This window comes from Ochotona princeps, chromosome 2, assembly GCF_030435755.1.
Source record: "Ochotona princeps isolate mOchPri1 chromosome 2, mOchPri1.hap1, whole genome shotgun sequence".
Lineage (NCBI taxonomy): Eukaryota > Metazoa > Chordata > Mammalia > Lagomorpha > Ochotonidae > Ochotona > Ochotona princeps.
This window is the reverse complement of record NC_080833.1, coordinates 95,484,732-95,507,322: the sequence shown is the minus strand read 5'-3', so window position 1 is coordinate 95,507,322 and position 22,591 is coordinate 95,484,732. Positions and strand designations below refer to the sequence as shown.

At 44.4% G+C, this 22,591-nt stretch overlaps 1 protein-coding gene across 3 annotated transcripts in view; it reads right to left on the bottom strand.

Annotated features, from left to right (window-relative positions):
- Nucleotides 1–2,202: 2,202 nt before the first annotated feature.
- Nucleotides 2,203–22,591, bottom strand: part of CTTNBP2NL (CTTNBP2 N-terminal like) — a 49,676-nt gene continuing 29,287 nt past the window's right edge. For all 3 annotated transcript variants that reach the window (XM_058660054.1, XM_058660052.1, XM_058660053.1), the window contains exons 4-6: nucleotides 9,512–9,742; nucleotides 5,290–5,397; nucleotides 2,203–4,341 (exon numbers count right to left, since the gene is read on the bottom strand). In XM_058660054.1, coding sequence (XP_058516037.1) covers nucleotides 2,860–4,341; nucleotides 5,290–5,397; nucleotides 9,512–9,742 — 1,821 coding nt within the window. In that variant the 3' untranslated portion in view covers nucleotides 2,203–2,859. The remainder of the gene's footprint in view (nucleotides 4,342–5,289; nucleotides 5,398–9,511; nucleotides 9,743–22,591) is intronic.

Below are 22,591 nucleotides of genomic sequence, written 5' to 3'. Positions count from 1 at the left end.
AAATGGCTTTAAAATTAGATTGGAATCCTGGAAAGGGTTTTTCCAGCTCTCAGGAAAACCAATGCTCCAGTTAAGCAGGGTGGGGAGGGGAGGGGTTTACTCTGGATGGGTCCATAGACTTCACTTGGTGCTTCAATGCCATGATCAAGTGCTCCCACTAAACCACCCACCCATTCCTTCCTCAGGAAAATATGCCCAAATTGCACAATAATCTCAGTTTTGTATAAACAAGACTCTTCTCCCCCAGACAGGGATGATTTAACTTGTTTTAATGTAGTTTGCTATAAAAAATTGAAGATTTCTGCATGGTACATTTGGCTTTACAAATATTAATGACTAACAGTTAATGCCTGTGTTACATGTTGTACATCATTATCATACACAGCTTTCTCATCATGGGTTAATATCAAAGCTGCAAATCCTGGGAGTTTTTCCTAGCACACACACGCACACATACACAATCTACAGCAAACTTAAATACTAACCTATATCTAACTGGATTATTGGATCCATTGCAGGATTGTGCTTGTTCATATCAGAAGATAGGCAACTAGCAAAAATACACATCTCTCTTGCATATTCCCACCCCCAAGTTACACTGTAAAAGAAATACATTGTTCAGTGTACTTCCTAAGAAATAAACGTTCTTATTTTTTCTTTCTCATTTTATATATATATATATATATGTATATATATATATATATATATATAAAATCTAACCCAGAAACAAAGGAAGAGCACATGCAACTTTAAAGATTACCACATAAAGCGAGAGAGGTACTAACGGGGCAATGAAGCCCCCTCCTGTTCAGGCTAACCACTTCATCAACATCGCTTATTTTGGTTGTGCCTGGGGATCAGGCTCAATGCATGATTGCTTTGGGTGCTTTCAGACACCTCCCTACGTCATTTTGGTAGGTATCCTGGGTATTTTAAATATATTTGCTTTAATCAAATCCTAGGCTGTGGGGTCAGTAATAGTATACTACTCTACCATCATTTAGTCATCGATTTCCATCACCTGTCTCTCCCTCTGCCCACTTGCACTGGATTAACATGAAACAGAGTTGAATTATGGCAGGGTGGGTGCTGCTGGGATGGATGTTGGCTGGCAGAATGTACGGGAGGACACCCAAGCCTTGGCCTGCAGCACACCAGGTCCCAGCCGCTTTACGGAGAGGCTGGCTGGAAAGAGCAGGTGATCGCTTCAGTCTGCATCCGTGTCAGCACCCCAGTTCACACACTCCAGAGGCCCCCAGCCTTCTGGCCACGCAAATGTGATATGATGGTAATGAGAGGAGAGAAATTCTGGAAATGAAGGGGGCTACAACTTGGCAGCTTCGCGGCTCAATCCAGCTGCAGGAATGTTTACTTAACTAGCTGTGTTTAAACATTTCCTCAATCAGTTCTTAATATTGAAAAATGAGAATGCTTCTCGTGAAAACTTGGATTTCACAAGACTTCGAAGAGCTGGCACTCCTGGGTCTAGAAGTCCTGCAGCACAGGAAGCAGCTGGAGCTGAAGTGGGGGCTCCCAAAAGGGCTTGGGCGCTGCGGTTTGCTACAGCTCCCACCGCTCCAGCTGTTCTGTGGCACTGAGGGAGTGACCTGCGTTGCCTGCTGATGTAGCTGGTTTTGTGATATGAAGCCTTGCTTCTGCCTTTGTATGCAGGCTGGTCTACGTTTGGAATTTCCGCACCATCCCAGCCACATGTCATTGCTTTGGTAGGTAATCTTAATGTGCCATTCCACTTGTCCTTTATGGTATATTGCAAACTTCAAACATAAAATCACACTAACATTAATGTATTCAAGTGTGTGTAAAGGGGTATTTGTCTATACAGATACATGAATATTTCCATTAAGCAAAAGTTAATTTGGTTCCACAGATATAGACAAGTGCTGGCAGCTTAGGAGAATAAACATAACAATTTGGTTAACATGTGTAGAATTCTGACTTATAATATTACAAAGACTGAATCTTAAGTTATTGCTTTTTGATTACAGCATAAAGATTCTACTTTGCTGTAAAACTTTTATACAAAGTAACTATTTCCTATTCAAGTAATATCATCGGACTCAGAAGTTCCTTACACAACAGTAGATGCTTGAATGGTGATTTCATTCTATTCTAGAATGTATGAAGGACACTGGAAATGACTGAATGTTTCAACGGGACAAGAGAAGCAGCACCCTAGCGGCTTGGAGCTCAGGAGGGCTGCTCCAGGGCTCTGCCAGCTCAGCAATCCCTCGAGGCCACCCTACCTCCAGGGCTCCTGTTCTGCGGAGACAGCCTGACTGCAGAACATGAAGCTTGTATTAAACACAGGACAAGAGGATTAAAAGTAGTGTTGGTGCTTAACATTCAGAATTCACAGAGGATCTCATTCTCTGCAATTCAGTGATCCGTTTTGTGTTTTTGCCGCAGAAATCACATTCACATGGCAGGCTTATTTCAGGCACTTTTAGAACATGTTCATTTGGAATAAAAATCTGCACAAATCGCTTCTGCATAATTCAAGAATGAGGGTTGAGAGATGCTGGTCCCCAAACAGCCAGCACATCACCACCTGCCAGTCGATCAGCTTTCTCCATAACAACGTGACAGCAACTGCTGAGCTTGAGACGTCTGAGTGCCCTTCTAGCTTCAGTACAAAGATGGGAGCCATAAAAATTGAAACGCCTAGGTTTCTACTTAAAAAAGAAAAATACAAAAAGGTACAACCCACTAAACGCATTATACAGATGGTTTCAGCCACTATCAAAATAAATAACATACACACTCTGACTCAATGGTCTGACTTGGAGCTTCCGGATGAAGCAGGATGGAATGTCAAATGTGGAGACTTGCCCTCGGGGACTAGCTGCTGGTGGGCAAAAGTATATCAACGTCCTTGCCGTTGGCCACCATGGTGTTGGCAGCGCAGCTGCTGGCGAGGTCTTCTGTGGTGGCCAGAGAGGAGGCCTGCGGATGAGTTTTGGTCAGTGGGGGAGTAGCAGATGCAGTAGGGGTGAGGCCAGGCTTTTTGGGTGGGATGGGTGGAGGGTTCCCTCTCTCAGCCCTGGGGATGGTGGGGGACTTGATTCCCGGAGACAGGGGGCTCAGAGGACTGGACACTTTCCCTGGAGTAGGCGAGTGGCTGCTGTCGCCTCGGGGACTGGAAGTGCTGGCCAGGTTACGGTAGTCTGTGCCAAAGGGAGAGCTGTTGGGAGAGACAGGCTTGATGGGCCCTTGTTGGCTGGTGAATCGTGAGAGCACCTGAGTGACTGTGTTTCGGGCCAGCTGCTTGGCGGCCAAGTTGTCCAGGAGGGTGGGGGACAGATCCCTGGATGGAGGGCTCTGGAGCCCACTGGCTTGTTGGTCCTGATCGGCTTGGGACTGAAATTTGTGTCGAGCTGCGTGGAAGCGCTGGTTGATCCCTACTTGGTAGGAGGACTGATAGCCGGGGCTGCTGGCTGACGAGCCCAGCAGGCGTTTGCTGAGCACTGGTGAGGAGCAGGGTGAGGATGTGAGAGAGGAGGAGGCGGTGCTACTGGGAGACAGGGAGCTCCCACTGGAAGGGAGGTGAGTGGCTGCTGGCACCACGGTCTCGGTTCCCACTGGACACCCGCCATTCTCCACTGGTTTCTCCTGGGCCAATGCTGCGGACTTCTCGCACAGAGGCACTTGGTTTTCAGCACCACTGCCTGTGCTCGGCTCCCTGGCTGTCTGTGCTTCCGGGTCACAGTGGCCGTTGGCTTTGACATAAGAGTAAGCAGGACTGGAAGGACCAGGCAGCCCAGGGCTTGTCACCTTGGCTAAGTTGCTCCCGTGGGTTTTTTCCACTGGAAAACTCTCTGTTTGGCAAAACACAGACACTAACATGGGCGGCTCCGTTGCCGTGCCTTGGGACGTGGTTGCTGGTTTCTTCAGCTGCCCTTGTGGGCCTTGGAGCTGGTGGGAGGCTTCCAGGTCCTTCACTACCTTCTTCAAACTTTCCATCTCTTCTTTCAGAGTTTTGGTCCGGTTTTCCTCTCGGTTCAGTTTTGCTCTCAGCTGTTCCCTCTCGATGTCAAACTCGGACAACTGCTTTTCCACCTGTGCCTCGGTCTGCAGGCCCCGCTTCCGCTCGGCTGCCAGCTCTTCCTCCAGCTTGCTCACCCGGCTCTTCTCCTTCTCCAGCTTCAGGCTCAGCTCTCCGGCCTTCTGGCCCTCCTCGGCGGCCTTGCTGCTGGCTTTCTTGCACTCGAGCACCAGCATGGATGACAGCTGCTTGTGGCGCGAGCGTTCCTCTTCCAGCTGACTAGACAGCTTCTTCTGCTCTTTCTCAAATTTTTTTACTTGGGACTTTTCAAATTCCAGCTATAGAAAAACACAACCACTCTAATTAGAGCAAGGAAACAGAGAGACTGTGAATCTGGGATCAGGTGCAGTGACCTGGCTGGCAGTTATCTGATACACAAGACTACCATGGAAGTCCTGGCGCCAGAGCAGGTGCTTCCAGGGAGCACCCTCTGGCTGTTCTCCAGTAACTCAGTAGGCACTTTTAGTTCTTCTGTTGTCTTGGGGTTCTCACTGGGAGTATGATGCAACATTGTGCTTTAGGCTTGTGAGAGTACCCAGCACTAGAACCAATCGAGACGTCAGAAAAGTTACACAAACCAGATTTTGTGATGCATGCTGCAAAAGCCACAAGTTTTACAGTTTCAGCAGTAATTTTCTCTAGCCTTAAAAATAAGAAAATCAGTTAGGCTGAATCTTAATTTTTATACAAATGTAGGTTGTTTCAGTTGTTTTCCCTATTTAGGGACAGAGAAGGATGAGAGGGAAGGAGTTTTTTGTCACCCATTTTTCATCTCTGAGATTATTCCATGTGTGAAGAGACTAGTTTAGTGAGCCATGGTCAGACCTGAGAGGAAGAAACAGAAGGCCTCACTGTGCACTGCAGTGCGTTGAGACCTCCACTTCTGGCACGTGTGTACATGTGCCCATGAACTGGGGGGCTGCAGCTCTAAGTGCTCCTTAAAGTGGGTCTTGGGGAGCGAGGTACCACAGGAGGATCTCTGTCCCAGAAGTTATTAGGAGAGCCTGGATTTGCTCAGCACTCTAGAGGTGATGAAGACTCCTGAAAGCTGTTGTATCCTGCAGATGCTGACACTCACAGTTAGAAACCTGTTCATGTGGCCTAACCAATAGTTTTCAGACTTGACCACAGGGGCCTTCCTCTGGGCAGGACCATTTACATCCTGCAGAATCCTGGAGGAAGGCTACTCCGGGCGGATGCGGTCAGGATTCCTCCACCCTGCTTACCTGTTGAGTCAGCCTTTCTCTCTCCTTTTCCAGCATGTAGGTGACATCGTCTCCTTCAGCTGTATCCTGTGCGTGCCTCTGCCGTTCCTCTTCAAGGTCTAGGATCACCTTGAATTTATTTCCAAGTAGGAAAGGGTCACATGTACAGTACAACCAATACAAATGCCTAATTAAGTGCCTAATACAGTGCCAGAGATGAACTAAACAAGTGAAAGTCAGCTAAGGGCCACGAAAGATTACACTTTCTGGCAGAGTAAGATATGGAAACTATGTGCTAGAAAACAGGAAGATACTTACTTTCGGCATGTATACAATGGTGTGTAAACAGAGAAAAGAGTAAGCAATCAGTAAGCTGTAGAGGTTGAGAGTTTCAGAGACAGAAAGCCTAGGAAACTGCAGGCAGTGTGGTGTGAATGAGGGTCAGGTGACAGAGTAAGATGGGGCCACAGAACGCTTAAATCCCTGGAGGCACCAAAAGACTCCAAAATTAAGCATTTAAAATATGCGACATCCTAACTGTGTCTCGCTCAATTAGTAATATGCATTCTTAATGTATGCTAGATAAAAGGTGAAATGAGTCTTTGTCTTACACATAAAATGGCTTGATTACTAGGATTTTAAGTGGAGACTTTTCATGAGGTCTTCAACTTAACCTGTCTACCCCTATTTTACTTAACCTGGGGCCAAAGGCCTAAATCCAATTTTAAAGAGAATACTAATTTAAAGGGCTGCTTTCCCCATAACCCTACTGATGGCTGCAGGATACCCTGAATGGCAGCTTCTGCCCGTACTGCAGGCTGGCTTGGCTCAGACCTCCAGGGCAGAACACTGATGCCCACCCTAATACAGTCCTTCCGCTTTATAATAATTTAAACATAAAATTTTTTGGTGTACTTCTGGTTAAAAAAAAGGTCTAATTTCTCAATTTAATAAGCTGACTTTTGGATGAAGGTGGTGAGCTATCTCTAATTATTTTTTAAGATTTTAAAAATGTATATATTTCTTTGAAAGGCAGAGTAACAGAGACAGAGGCAGACAGAGACAGAGAAATCTTCCATGTGCTACTTCACTCACTAATGTCCCCAGTGGCCAAGGCTGGGCCGGGCCCAAGTCAGAAGCGAGGATTCCCATGCATTTGGGCCGTCATCTGCTGCCTCCCAGGGGTGTTACCAGGAAGTCAGAACAGAAGCGGAGTAGCCTGGCCTGGAATCAGGCACGGTGATAAGGGTTATGGGTTGTGGGCATCCCAAGTAGTACTTACTACTGTGCCACAACACTCTTCTCGCTTAAAATTACAGAGATGTAATGGGAAGACATATAAAAAGAACAAGATGTTAGCAAATGAGAAATGCTGATAACACTTGAAGGAGGAACAAGACTGGAGAAACGGTGACTCCTGTAGTTTGAGCCAATTTACTATGCTGAACCTCAGGGAAATGGAACTTAGAATCGGTAGGTGCTGTGGTGGAAAGGTAAAAAGTCAGAAGGAAAACTGGGGAACTATTCAAGATCTATTTTAGAAGTCGTCTGGGTCCTGGCGTGATAGCGTAGCAGTTAAAGTCTTCACCTTGCACGCCTGGGATCCCATATGGGCGCCAGTTCTAATCCTGGCAGCTCCACTTCCCATCCAGCTCCCTGCTTCTGGCTTCAGATTAGCTCAGCTCCAGCCATTGTGGCCACTTGGGGAGTGAGCCATCGGACGGAAGATCTTCCTCTCTATCTCTCCTTCTCTCTGTATATCTGCCTTTCCAATAAAAATAAATAAATCTTCAAAAAAAAAAAAAAAAAAAGAAAGAAGTTGTCTGTCCTCTGCCCATGCTTCCTGCACATACTTGTCCAGTGTTAACTCCCAGGGACCTACAGCCTAGGGACTCAAAAGAGAATGGGATGGGGCCCGGCGGCGTGGCCTAGCGGCTAAAGTCCTCGCCTTGAAAGCCCCGGGATCCCATATGGGCACCGGTTCTAATCCCGGCAGCTCCACTTCCCATCCAGCTCCCTGCTTGTGGCCTGGGAAAGCAGTCGAGGATGGCCCAAAGCCTTGGGACCCTGCACCCACGTGGGAGACCCGGAAGAGGTTCTGGGTTCCTGGCTTCGGATCGGCACGCACCGACCCGTTGCGGCTCACTTGGGGAGTGAATCATCGGACGGAAGATCTTCCTCTCTGTCTCTCCTCCTCTCTGTATATCTGCCTTTCCAATAAAAATAAATAAATCTTAAAAAAAAAAAAAAAAAAAGAAAGAAGTTGTCTGTCCTCTGCCCATGCTTCCTGCACATACTTGTCCAGTGTTAGCTCCCAGGGACCTACAGCCTAGAGACTCAAAAGAGAATGGGATGAAAAAGGGAGATTTGGTTTCTTTGGGAAAGGTGGCAAGGGGTGGAGAGGAAAGCATTTTGGAAAAGATGGAGAGAGGGAAGCAACAGATTAGGGAGTTCTGGTTTTTTTTGTTTTGTTTTGTTTTTAATTACAAGCAGAGAGTAACTGTTCAAATCAAAATTGTTCTGGGGTGGGCATTGGTACACATCTTCTAATGCATGATCCCCTATCGGAGTCCCTGGGCTGGGTCTTGGCTCCTCTGCACCCAGTCCAGCCTCCTGCCAGTCCGTACCCTGGGAAGCATTAGATGCTTGTGTGAGTACCTGGGTCCCTGCCATTCATGCAGGAAACCCAGATGGAGTTCTAGACTCCTGGCTTTGGCCTGGACCAGCTATGGCATTTATAAAACAGCTGACGGAAGAGCTCTCTATTTTTTTCTCTCTCTCTGCCACTCAAATAAAAAATGAAAAAAAAAAATTAAACTCAGAACAATTCTGAGTCAAAAGGGTTAGTACCTGAATGAAAGCAAAAGTTCTAAACTGGGGATTCCCTTGGAGAAAAATGGAACCATGGGCAACATAGTTATGCCTGTAGGTGCTATCTGACATCTAGTGAAGTTGGTAACCTATTTTGATAGAACACTTATGAAAAGAGCAGACCAGTCCTTGCTCAAGAATTTAACACTAGGAATGTTTCACATTAAAATATGGTGTCAAGGAATTGTGAATTATTTTTAACTTCCTCTCCCAAATCGCCTAGTGCTACAAATCTTCCCAATACTGCATGTTCCACCGCCCTGACAACTAGCCAGCCCCCTGCGCATAACTCAGTTATCTCTTACATAAAGTGGAAATAAAGCCTGCCGACAGAATAAGGATATTGTGCGGATTTTCTTAGAGGATTGTAGAAAAGGTCACAAAATTTAGACAACAACTCTAATGTGTTGATCTCTTTTAAATTGCAGCATAAACTTTCTTTGGGTCCTTGGGAAAAATTGAGAATCTGATTAAAGCCACTGAAAAATGCATAGTCCTTTGACAGTTCATGACTGTGGAATGTCTAAAGGCCATCCATGGTTAACAGCCTTTCCTTTGGCCTCTGACAGGAAGAGTCACGGACAAATTGTTGTGACTTCAGCAGGTGGCTCCAATGTAGGTAACCACAAAAGTAAACTACAGCCCACCATATTTTGCAGCTGCTAACTCAAGTTTCCAAATGTTTCTTAATGAAATGCGCTGATATATTTAAACTAATGGTTTTGAAAAGGGCAGATTCCAGCCAAGCCTCTTTCGCAGGTCAAACCTGAGCTCTAAATGACAAGCTAGGAAATACCATCATAAGCACTAGAATTCCATTAAGTCCAGGCAGGGGGGAACACAAGTTTACTTTCCTCAGACATGGAAACACACACACACGGCTTCCCAATGCAGTAGAACAGTTTTCAGGTAAACAACCCTAGGGACTGTTATGACTTCATGAGTAGTAAAATGCAATGAAACCCCAAATCAGGAATAAATGAAAATAATCTATTTGGCTTGTGTGTTTATATTCAGGTAAATTCTTTCTTTCTCTGGGATACAGCATTCCCCAAATACCTGTGAATCTTTCTATTTATCACTTAAGTAAGCAAACAGAGAACATTCTGTTCAGCTACAAGTTTGGCCAAGCCCCAGTTTGGAAGATCAAGGGGCTGAGAAAATATATTAGGTGCACTGGAGTGACATATCAAGAAGAAAAGTCATCTTAAAGAATGTGTCTGGCACACTCCCTCCATTTAACACTTGCAATGACTTGTGTTTTGTATCTTCTAGCTCCTACATAAGCCCAGAGTCTTTTTCATACCCAGAAAGAGGAAGCTGGCAGCGGCCGGCGGGTGTCAGCCTTGCCCCACCCCCGGGGTGGCCCTACCTTTCGGTGTCTGCTCTCGGCAGCAGCCAGCTGGGACAACATGCGCTCCTGCATGTTCTTGCACTGCTTTATCACCATCTTGAGGATGGACAGTGGGTTTGTGCAGACGGGCTGCTTCTCCCCATCATTCTTCTCCTTCAGTGTTTCAAAATCTCTCTGCAGAGCCATTAAAGGATCGCTGATGTTATATTTTCCATAACGTTCTTCAATGAAAGTGTCTCTGTGTTGGGCCTGTGAGAGGGAAAACAGTAAATGTGTTTTTTTTAAAATGACTGAGGAGGGAATTTCTTATGCAGCAAGCAGGTAAACATTCAAGGGAGTGGTCTGTGTAAAAATGTAACCTGCTGACTACCAATCAGATCAAACCCTGTAAATACACAAGCAACATTAGAAAGGTGGCATGAAACGAAGAGAGCTAATGATGATTTAGAATTCAAAGTCATTTGAGGATTAGAAAAGCATTACAGAGAAGTTAAGTAATGGTCCAGGTTACTCACGTAGCAAGCTGTCAGAACAGGGATTTAACCCCAGGCAGCCTGGCTCCCAAGTCGGTATCCTCGGCCACTATGCTCACTGCCTCTGCTTAGGTCTGCTTCTACTGCGAGCACATACATCTTTTCTTTCTATATTATGACATTTGCATTTCTAAAATATGTTAAGCATGATACTTTTCTGAGTCCACATACTTAGAGACCTGTTAAGGTGCCCAACGGCATGTCAAGGCTGTGATCATTATAACCCAGGACCAATTATAATTTTTTTTAAAGATTTATTCATTTTATTACAGCCAGATATACACAGAGGAGGAGAGACAGAGAGGAAGATCTTCCGTCCGATGATTCACTCCCCAAGTGAGCCGCAACGGGCCGAAGCGCGCCGATCCGATGCCGGGAACCCAGAACCTCCTCCGGGTCTCCCACGCGGGTGCAGGGTCCCAATGCATTGGGCCATCCTCAACTGCTTTCCCAGGCCACAAGCAGGGAGCTGGATGGGAAGTGGAGCTGCCGGGATTAGAACCGGTGCCCGTATGGGATCCCGGGGCTTTCAAGGTGAGGACTTTAGCCGCTAGGCCATGCCGCCGGGGCCCCCAATTATAATTTGTACCCAGGAAACTTCACTCTGATTGGCCTGTGAGGGCGGAAGCACTACGACCAGAGCTATACAGACAAAACCCTCCCGTCTCTTGCCAGATCCCACCCTCTCCTGTGTCTCTCCAGTTGCTGCCTCTCACCCTCCTTTCTGTTGGCAATAGGACTTGGCAGGCCTTGGGGTGAGAAAATGAGAATTGGATGCGGACAAGGCGTTTGAGCCTGCTCAGAGGTGTCAAGAGCAGAAGATGGATGGGCTTCACACATTTTAAAACTCTGCTAGGAGCCTGAAGGACAACTTCGCACGAACATCATCTACTACATGCAGACAAGCAGAGTGACACTAATGGCTACTACAGACATAAAAAAGCTTCCAGACATTTTGTATAAGCGAAAACAGTGTTACCAAAGGGCTGGGGAAAACTTTTTGAAAAACAAAGACGCAATTTTAAGCTTTCAAGTTGAATCTGTTTATGTAAATAACTGATGGATTTCACTGGAAGTTGTGCTTTTTTTTTTTTTCACTGAAAAACACAAAGAGGAGCCCATATGAAAAGAGAAAGGTACAATCTCACGGCATGCTTCAACTTAAAAACATTCAGCAACATAAAGCAGACATGGAGTTTACGCAGAGGTATGTTTCAATGTTGAAAATCTGCTGCCTTCTTCTTCTACTGACTGTCCAAGGTTAGGCTCCAGGAACTGCTTGGACTTCTGCAAATGTGTGTTGGTATCGGGGCAGATGTTGAAAGCAGGAGCAGCGGCTCTGACTTTCGCCTCTGGCTTGACAACAACCATCTTAGGTTACATCACTGGGTATCTGGATGATATGTGTATATTGGAAATATGAAGAGACCTGTTTCTTTGACAGCCATCTCTCTAACCTTACTACGGGTGTGTGTGAGTTAAAGTGTGTGTTCCTCTCTCCTACAGTATATGGCAGAGAGAGAGAGAAAGGGAGAGAGAAAGAGATAGTGTGTGGTGTGTGTAGCAGGGGGAGTTGAGAGACAAGACAGGCCCATTTTTTTTCAGCTCCAAATAAAAAAAATCTATTACTGCAATTTCAAAAATAACCTCAATCTGTTTCAGATGAGAAAAAGATCAGTTCCTGAGCCAATCATTTTGGCAATGATTTTAAATCATGAAGAAAGCAAAACAAAAAGCTGGCTACATTTTTTAAAACAACAGTGGGACTGAGTGAGTCATCAATGACCAATGTTTTCTTTCTCTGCGAACATCTGTCTTCTTTTCTGGCTGCATTTCCAGGGGCATCAAGGGGGGCATGCATGCTCCAGGGTTGGCCGGGGGGGCGGGAGCGGACTGTCCTGCTCAGCTGTGTCCTGGAGCTGCAGCGTCCCCACCTGGCTCTGGGAAGGAGTAGGCTGACACAGCATCCACAAGGGGCCAAATCCCTCTCCCTCTGGCAATGATCCTGAGGGACTGAGCAAAGTGCATTTTGAGAATCCTCAAGTCCAAGGTCTTGCTTCTGGTCTTCTTGCGGCTCTTTTCTCCATAAGAAAACTACTGCTTTTCACGAAGAACGGCAAGGATAAGGGTGCTAAATTTGATTCCTGCAGAGCTGAATTCACCGAATGGAGCGACTTCGTATTACAGGAGACCAAGTGCGTCCTCCTCGGCTGGAAATATGAGTCACCTGCAGCCTCTGGCCTGGTGGCACGAATCTGGGACCCGAGCGATGAAATCACTGTGCATGCAAACATGAGGAACACACAGGAGTCCCTGAAAATAATTGGTTGTAGCCACTAATGTTCTTTTTTTTTTCCTTATTTAAAGATTCATTTTATTTTTATTGGATAGTCAGATTTACAAGAGGAGAAGAGACAGAAAGGAAGATCTTCCATCTGTTGATTCACTCCCCAAGTGACCGCAATGGCTGGTGCTGCGCCAGTCTGAAGCCGGGAACCAGGAACCTCTTCCGGGTCTCCCATGTGGGTGCAAGGTCCCAAGGCTCTGGGCCGTCCTTGACTGCTTTTCCAGGCCACATGTAAGCACTAATGTTCTAAGACAAATCTATGTTTAGAGAGTTACTTAAGGAAGCAAGAGGGGAAAAAAAACTTCATTAAGTAACTGAAATACTTTCATTTATTATCCTTGATGACCATTTCTGAATGGCAAAGGAAATTATTACTGATACAGAAATTGTTTTAATAAGGCATAAAAATTGGAAAACATACATTTGAACACTCTGAGGAAAGTAGGCTGGGGGAGTGGGAGCAGGGTCTGGGCTGCTTCTCAGGTTGAATTTACTGTTAACTAAGTGAAATACGACTTTTAAAAGCCCACACTGTGATTATCTTGTGTTATTCATAAGTGTCGCAGCATTACGAGGGACAGATAAGAAGCTTCTCTGGTGCGCCTTCCGCCTAGTACTAGACTGTCAGTCTTCTCTGGGAGTACTTCACACTGATTCCCTGAGCACTCGCAGGGAAATGCATGGCTTCGCCTGAATTGAAAAGGATTTGTGGACTAATCTAAAAAAGGCTCCTGTCACACAGCCATTCTTCTAAGCATTGACATCCGAGTATCAGGTCAAATACAGGAAGAGGTACCTCTAAGTCTGCACTTCAACAAGTAATGTGGCAAATGGGAGATGGAATGCAATAGTTTTCAACAACTAATGACTCAGGCAAGCTGTGGATTGACAGGTTTAACAGCGCAAATAACAACAAACACCAAAATCAGAGGTTAACATCTGAAGAATGAAAACAGCTTTAATAGAAATGTATATTGGTTATGTATTCCCATACTTATCTAGCAGCTCAAATAATACCCACTTTTTAATGCCACAGTTTGGAGGGTCAGATATCTAGGAGGGGCCTGGGCGCGTTTCTGGCTCTGGGTCTCATTAGGCTGTAATCACACTGCTGGCTGGGCTACGTCAGGGGAAGCTATGGGGACTCACAGTATGGCAGCCAACCTCCAGGTCTTTCTCACGTAGCTACTGGCAAAGGTCTTGGCTCCCTGCAAAGGCCAGCTTCCCACACAGCAAATAAAGAAGACTGGAGGAGGAGAGGAGGAAGGTAGAGGGTAGGGGTGGAGGGGAGGGAGAAGGGGAGAAAGAGAGACCCTTAAGATGAAAGTCCCAGTTTTTTTGTTTTAAACTATTTGCTTAATTAACCTGCTTACTTGAAAGGCAGAGAGACAGAGACATCTTCCATCCATTTGCTCACTTCCCCAAAGTCATCAACAACTGCGTTGGGCCAGGCCAAAGCCAGAAACTCCACCTGGACCTCCCATGTACTTCAGCCATCATCCGTTACCTTTCTAAGTGCACTAGCAGGGAGCTGGATTAGACACTGAACAGCTGGGACTCAAACTGGCACTCAGATAAGGGATGTAGATATCTCATTACAACACAAGCTACCCCACCCCAGCCCAGGGCCTTCCAGCAAGTAAACATACCACTGCTTCTGAGACACTTTCCTGGTTACAAAGCTAACTGTGGTGAGTGTGGGAGGAGGGCTATATAAGGGTGTATCCAGGGTTGGGGTGGGAAGTCACTGGGGTAGACCTGGAGGTTGGCTGCCATACTGTGAGCGACTAGCTGTGACACCACTATCATTTATACCCTTGGTCAATTTAAAGACCAAATACCTAAACTCAAAAGTGTAAAGGCTGAGTTTTAATACTGTAATTATATTTCAGATAATTAATAAGAAATTTTAACTGATTTTGAATTTGAGTCTTTTGGGAAGTTCAGTAATAAAATTAAGGGCCTGGCACAGTAGCCTAGTGGCTGAAGTCCTTGCTTTGCATGTGCCAGGATCCCATATGAGTGCTGTACCCCAGCTGCTCCACTTCCCTTCCAGCTTTCTGCTTGTGGCCTAGGAAAGGAGTGAAGGATAGCCCAAAGCCTTGGAACCCTGCGCCCATGGGAGAGACCTGGAAGAAACTTCTGGCTTTGAATAGACTTAGTTCCAGCTATTGCGGCTACATGGGGAGTGAACCAGTGCACGGCAAATCTCTGTCTCTCCTTCTTGCTGTAAATCTGACTTTCCAATAAAAACAAATACATCTTAAAAAAACAAAACAAAAAACTAAACTAAAATTGGGCCCCGCATGGTAGCCTAGTGGCTTAAAGTTCTTGCCTTGCACATGCCAGGATCCTAGATGGGCGCTGGTTCTAACTTGGCAGCCCCACTTCCCATCCAGCTCCCTGCTTGTGGCCTGGGAAAGCAGTGGAGGATGACCCAAAGCCTTGGGACCCTGTACCCACACGGGAGAGAGACCCAGAAGAGGCTATTGGCTCCTGGTTTCGGATCAGCTCAGCTCCAGCCACTGCAGCCACTTGGGGAATGAATCACCAGAGGGAAGATCTTTCTCTCTGTATATCTGACTTTCCAATAAAAATTATTTTAAAAAGTCTAAAAAAAACCCTAAAATTAATCAGTTTATTGCAATTTCCTTATTTTACTTGAATGCCCGTGTACTCTATAAACCGAGATGTCTACACTGTAGAACTCGATGCTGTTTAAGTTCAGACAAAAGGAAAAGAACTGGCTGCTTAGACAGATTTAATGATAGGGAGCATTATCACAGCAGACAAAACACACTAGGCATCTGTACTCATTTATTTTTCTTACTAAAAGCTTAAAATAAAATCACTTGGAGTTTGCTAGAGCTGCTTTCCAAAAGTTTCAACTGTGTTATTAGAAACTTTAAAAAATGTGAAGTAATCACCTCTTAGCCCCTTTCTAAGAGCGTGGCTGTGTGTTCTAGTCTGAAGTAGGAAATAGATCTCTTTTTCTTTGATCATTGTTAATATAAAAAGTGATTCCAAATCAAAAGGTGAACAATTAAGGCCCATTAATTTGGGGGTTTCTATTCAGTAACTGGATTACAATGCACCTTTGCTACTTACAAGATAATTCTGAAGTGATACTTTAGAGAGCAATCAATAATATTAATGCTGTGAGCTTTTAAAATATTTGAATATATTTATGTTGAGGGTTATAAAGTCAAAAGCATACATATTCCAAGATGGTTTATGCTAATGCTACCAACACCACACTGAAAGCAACCACTTTCAAGTACAAGCTGTCAATTTCTGCTTGCTCACTATAAATAGCTGCTTCAGCAACTGGAATAAAGCAGCCCTTCTGGAGAAAGATGATAACGGCATAAAAGTACCCCTTGAGTCTCGAAATTCTTTCAGTTGTTGAGAGAGAACTTGATTCTACTGATGATAATGACAAAAGATTTGAATCCCATTTGAATCAAACTTTGCTTTCTGGAAATTGGTGCAAAATCCAACATGAGATTAAAGAAAAGAGTGAACATTTTCATGATTGAAAGACTGTTTTAACTGGCTTTGAAACAGAATGAGCTTCAAATATCTCATTTGGGGTCTATTTGCAACCACACTCATTTATAAAAGTGATTATGCACATAATAAGGGCAGATGATTGCATTTTACATTTGACTAAGTGTAATAAATTCTATTCAGGATCCAAAATGGCTAGGTTTAGCACAAACAGCCACAGACTGTACGTCCCATAACTGAGCTGCTCTAGGGCTCACACTCCCCAAATCCTAGGAAGAACTCTAATGGAATGCAGGCAAAATATTCTTTTTCTCTTCTGTTTCATTTTTTTTTTCCAGTCTATGCACTTGACTGAAACGCACTATATGCACATTCTGGAATGGGTTCACACGAATACCTTTCTGATGTGGGGAAGAAAATGAGCATAGCAACTCAAGTACTAAACAAACTAGTGAATGATAAATGCAAAAATGTTTTGAGCATAAATTAAGGATTGTAAAATTTATCTCCTGAAATACTGTATTAGCACAGTTTTAAGCCTATAATGAAGCCGAGCAGGATGCACAGATTTTCCAAGGCCCGTTCTCCCATTATCAACATCCACACTGGAGAAGTACATTTGTTCCAAGTAAAAAAAGTGTAACTTATAATAATGCACAATATTCTGATCTCTCTTTTATAGGGCTATACATCTCTTAAAATATGACAGCTATGCTTACCAGATACCATATAAACAGAGATCAATCAAAATCGAACAAAAAAATATGAATGGCCAAAAGCACATGCAAAAAGTATTCAACTCACTATTTAACAAAAAGGTATAAATCAGAACAATGAAACACTACAGTACAGCCGTTAGTACAGTCAAAATACCATCAACATCAAATATCACAAAGGATACAGAAAAACTAAAACACAAAATGCTAGTAAGAATATCAAGTGGAACAATCACTTTAGAAATGAATCCCCAAATTTCTTACAGACAGACACCTAGCAGTAAACAACTTCTAAGTATAAACCCAAAGGAAATGAGCACATAATTACACAGCTATCCAAAGCAGATCTATTCAGAGTGGGCCAGAATGGAAATAATCAAATTATCAATCAACAGGAAAACAGAATGTCATATAGTCAAACACTGGAATACTAATCAGTGATAAAAAAATGTATCAGTAATACACACATATGGAGGCACTGCTAAACTGAACACAAGTGTATTCCACAACAACGAGAAGGCATATATTCTGTGTGACTATATTGAGGTAAAGTGTGGAACAGAAAGGACTAAACTAGAGTGAAAAGATTAGAACAGCAGTTGCCCCCATGGGTGGAGGGGTGAGTGACTGGGAAGGGGCTCAGGCAACAATGGTATGAAGAGATGTCAGGGGTGAGGGCTGCACGAACGTATACACTTGTCAAAACTCACTAACTGTTAACAAGATGTGTGCATGTCCTTACATATAAATTATAGCTCCAGCGAGACATGTAAATATGGGTACTTCAAACAACTTTGTGGAATATGGAAATTGGGGGACAAGTTTGTGTAAAAAGGTTTGTAGTCTGTGCTTACTTTCTAAATAATATGCATTTTGCTATAAACTTAATGAAGTATTCTTATATAATGAAAGTTAAGGGGAAAATTAAATTGCCTGTGGCATATGCTTTGTATAAGGGTACTTCAAAAAGTTCATAGGAAATGAGACAGTAAGTTTATTCTGGTATAGAAAGTTTGAAGTCTGTGCATACAAGAATACAGCACTTCTGAAACAGATGTTCCTGATGTGAAGGATGGTGACATGGAACAACAGTGGTGCTAAGGCCTGCCCAGCAGTGCTGAGTGTTTTACTGCCACAGACAATCCTACGGACACTCCTCTGCGAGCACACCACACTCTCCTCTCCATTCGACAGAGGAACTGATGATTAACATCAGACTTACCCAAGGGTAGGAAGGTAATTAAGTAGGGAGATGAGCAATAAATGGCACACAGTCAAGTACTGAATAGTTTGGCTGAATGACTGATCCATCAGCAGCCAGTGCCCTGGGCTCGGCAGGAGTGCACTGCAGTACAACCCATCTTCATTAGCAGCTTACAAACCAAAGTCAGAAGGTAAGTGGGCGTATGTGTGTGTGCGCTGTGACGGCCCCCTGATCACAATGTAAAGTCTACTTTGTATTACATGTTACTGTCAACAAACTTTGAAAAACACTAGAACAGAATGAAGGCCCCAAGAAATCTGACTCTTAAATCTACTTTTTAAAGAAATACACGTAGTAAATTTCTAAATTCTAATCAAAGCGATAGATAATCAGAATTACTTAAATGATTTATTTTATTTTATTTTTATTGGAAAGTCAGATATACTGAGGAGGAGACAGACAGGAAGATCTTCTGTCCAATGATTCACTCCCTAAGTGGTGGCAATGGTTAGAGCTGAGCCAATCTGAAGCCAGGAGCCACACGGGTGCAGGGTCCCAAGGCTGTGGGCCATCCTTGACTGCTTTCCCAGGCCACAAGCAGGCAGCTGGATGGGAAGTGGGACCAAGGGGACACTAACTGGCGTCCATCTAGGATCCTGGCATGTGTAAGGTGAGGACTTTAGCCAATAGGCTACTATGTAGGACCCGATTAATTTTATTTTAAAGTTACAAATGTTATAAATCTATAAAGCAGCAGAGGTTTAGCCTGACATAAGTTACACAAAACATTAAAAAACACAAAACACCCCATGCTGCCAGTATATCATTAAAGAAGTCTGTGAAAATTTCCCAGGCATCTGGATGATCTTCAGGTGCTTTTACTGAAAACGAATGGTTACAGGGTACAATGTATGTTGAGTGAGGAGACGGTGTGGGAATATAGACTTGACTACGTAAGAAGTAGCTCCTGGCCGTCAAGGTGCTTAAAACCTTAATAGCAGCAAATGAACAAGCTGCCTCTGCTTTACCAATGTGTCCTAAACAGAATCATTCATGTTTACAGGAGTACCAAGTAGAATGTGTTTGCTCAGGACTTTCTAAGGCTCAGACTTTAGGTTCATCAGGAATAGGAAGGAAAGGGCCAGCCCTGGAAGTTGGTGGGTTCTGGCAGATAAATGGGACTATCAGCAAATTCATGAATCACAGGAAACCGTGGGGATGGGACACATCCCCAGGCTTGTGTGTAAGCACTGCATGACGGGACGCAGCCAGAGCCCGTAGCTGCGCAGGAGAGTTTAAGGCATCCCAGGGAGCTTGGAAAACTTCATCATGTTCTCAGCCTCTTTCATGCCCTGTTATTGCCAGTGCAGAAACTAGCTTCAGTGCTAAAGTATTCAAAAAGACTTCACTATGACAGAAGTGGAAGGTAGCTTTTTTTCCCCCTCCAGGAGGGGCTTCTCTGAAGGGTGAATGTGAAGCCATAAAGCTTTGGGATGAGTTTAACTCTGGAACTGGTTTGAAGCAAGGTCCTTAAATTACAGACAGACAGATACCACACGGACACGTGATAAGGCACACGTGGCCCAAGTGAAGACCCCGGGAAGAGATTCCTAGGCGGGCTGAGAACGACAAAGTGGTCACTCTGACAAGTTTTTTAAGGAATAGGAAAGGGAAAGGTGGGGAGAGAGCAGAGATGGGGTAACATGAACAAGGGGACTCGTGCCACACGATGCAGGGAGCAAGCTGCCAAGGTAGGCTAACAGAAGTGAGGGCAGTGTAATCAAACTAAGACAGAACAGAGTACTACCTATGACACATTCTGAGCCAGAACAGGCCCATGTCACAGGTCAAGGGATGGGAGGGCAATCTCTGGTCACTGCAGCCTCATGTATTCATTTCAACCAATGGCAATGCAGATAGAGCAGGGTTCAAATTAGGGAAAGAACATTTTCTCTAGAGACCAAAATGGGTGGAGGGTAATAAAGACCCAGTGGCAGGAACCTAAATACTTGAGGTGTCACCTGCTTCCTCTTAGGATGCACAATAGCGGGGCACTGACACAGAAGCAGAGCTGAGACTCAAATGCAGGCAGATCTGAGCAGGACTTAGGGGTCCCACACAGCTCATTAATCACTGAGCCAAAAAGCTCACTGTCACTGGGAAACGTTAAATGTCACCAGATACCAATGGGATAATTAAGATCCTTTTCCCATTTTAATCCCAGCCCCTTAACAGAACTGGCTTTCTTCTAGGGCATCTGAGGCTTTGTTTCAGCACTGTCCTCAAATGACTCCGATCTGGGATGCAGAACAGACCTACGCCCGCCTGATGGAAGAGAGGAAGGACCCAAGACTGAGAAGAGTTTGAAAGGGAGATATTAAGAGAAAAGCACTTAGAGTTATCCATTTGGAAAACAAAAAGGGGATGATGAGGATTTAGTGAAAGCCAGAAATAAACAAAAAAGTTCCAGATGAAAACAAATAAAACCCACAGACAGAATACAAGTAAGCACATTGTGAAAGGAGAGGTGCCTACTTCCCATCCAGCCCCCTGGGAAAGCAGTCGAGGACGGCCCAAAGCCTTACAACCCTGTACCCGCATGGGAGACATGGAAAAAGTTCCTGGCTCCTGGCTTTGGATCAGCTCAGCACCGGCCGTTGCGGCCACTTGGGGAGTAAACCAGCAGATGAAGTATATTTCTCCGTTTCTCTTTCTCTTCATAAATCTGATCTGCCCTTCCAATAAAAATAAATACATCTTAAAAAAACAACAACAAACCAGAGTACTAGGAAGCTAGATCTACTGATGAGTGGAAAAGCAGTTAGGAGCTAAAGTCAAAATGTATTAGAGGGGCCTGGTGAGGTAGCCGAGTGGCTAAAGCCCTTGCCTTGCATGTGGCAGGATCCCATATGGGCACTGGTTCTAATCCCGGCAGTCCCCCTTCCCATCCAGCTCCCTTCTTGTGGCCTAGGAAAGCAATGGAAGATGGTCTAAGGCCTTGGGACCCTGCACCTGTGTGGGAGACCCAAAAGAGGCTCCAGGCTCCTGGCTTTGGATTGGCTCAGCTCTGGGCATTGCAGGACTTGGGGAGTGAATCAGCAGATGGAAGATCTTCCTCTCTTTCTCTTCTCTCTGTATATCTGATGTTCCAATAAAATAAAATTAATAGTAAAAAAAATGTAAGAGGACAGAGAGGGAACCACATTCAAAAAGGTATTCTGGAAGCAGAGACAAGAGGTTTTGGAAATATGTGGAGTAACAAAAGGAAAAGGACAATCTGACGTATTGAGCTCAGGTGAGTGGATGGTTGGTGAAGCTGTCAATCAAACAGAGGACACAGGACAAAGGTCGTTAGGGAAGGATGCTGAGATTGTGACATGGGGTATTGGGGTAAAAATGTCAAAAAGGCACTGGGGTATATGGTTGTAGTGACAGGAGAAAAATCAAATCTTGGAGTTAACTATCTGTTGAAATCCGTGGAACTGATGAAATCACGACAGGAAGGGGCCAGCATCCCATATGGGCTTCAGTTCAGGTCCTGGCTGCTCCACTTCTGGTCCAGCTCCCTGCTGATGGGCCAGGACAGCATCAGAGAAAAGCTCAAGTCCTTGGGTCCCTGTAACCACATGGGAGACCTGGAACAGGCTCTTGGCCATTTGGGGAGTGAACCAGCAGACGGAAGATCTCTCCATCTCTGCAAATCTGCCTTTCAAATAAAAACAAATAAACCTTAAAAAAGAAGAAGAAGGAGACTGAACAGGTGAAGAGGAGGCTGTGCTGAGAATAAGCTCTTGAAGGAGTATCTATTTTATGCGATCCTGTTCTGCTACATCACACACTACATTATGCTAGGTACAGATACAAAACTGCCTAATAGGCTATTTTAGGATAACTGCTTATGCGGATGAAGCGATGGATCCCAGAAACTGAGGATACAGGAACTGTTTTAAAAGTAGCCTGACAAGGACAAGACAAGGGTGTCACAGAAACCAAGGAGAAAGAAGTTTAAAAAGTAGGATGGTCAACACTGTTACAGGCTGAAGAAAAAGTTACCTAATCCAATGATGACTAGTCTTAACAGGTTACTTACAATGTCAAACATTTGAATTTCAGTTGAATGCAGACCCATAAGCAAATGAGTAATGAGAAACCAGAGGCAGCAGTACAAATGACATTTGAGAAGGAGCAGGATAGAGTGGCGGTTCAGAAGAAAGGCAGGATTGAGATTTTTTGAAAACAGTATACAGACAAGTCCAAATAGGCTTTAAGTCCAGGACAACAGGAAACAACTGCAACAGCAGAAGGCAGAGTCAGCAGGAAGTAGGGAAATGGTGGGATTAAGAGTACAGGGATGAATGCTACTCCTGGAATAGGGTAATACAGGGAAAGAAGGTCTTATTAGAACTCCAGAACTTTCCAATCAGTAAGAGTCTTCAAAGTTTAATAATAGCAACACAACCCCAGTACTCATTTCTACCAACAAATTCAGTTTTTTGATAAGCAAACTGTATGTTAGGTACTAGATTTTTTTTTTCACACTAAATAGACCTTTAATTGCTGTGGTTCGGATCAGGACTCAAGGGTGGGTGGTCCAGGCGACAGACAGGCAAGCGGAGCGCTCTAGGTACTAGATTAAACTGAGTATTTTTTGAGCAATGCATATCTCAGAACTCGCCAAGTGCAGCTCGAGTTCCCACTTCTGGGAAGCGATGGAATATTAAGAACCACACATACAAAACTTCAGGTGGAACAATACTTCAAAGGTTGTAGGTTTTCTGTGGTAACACC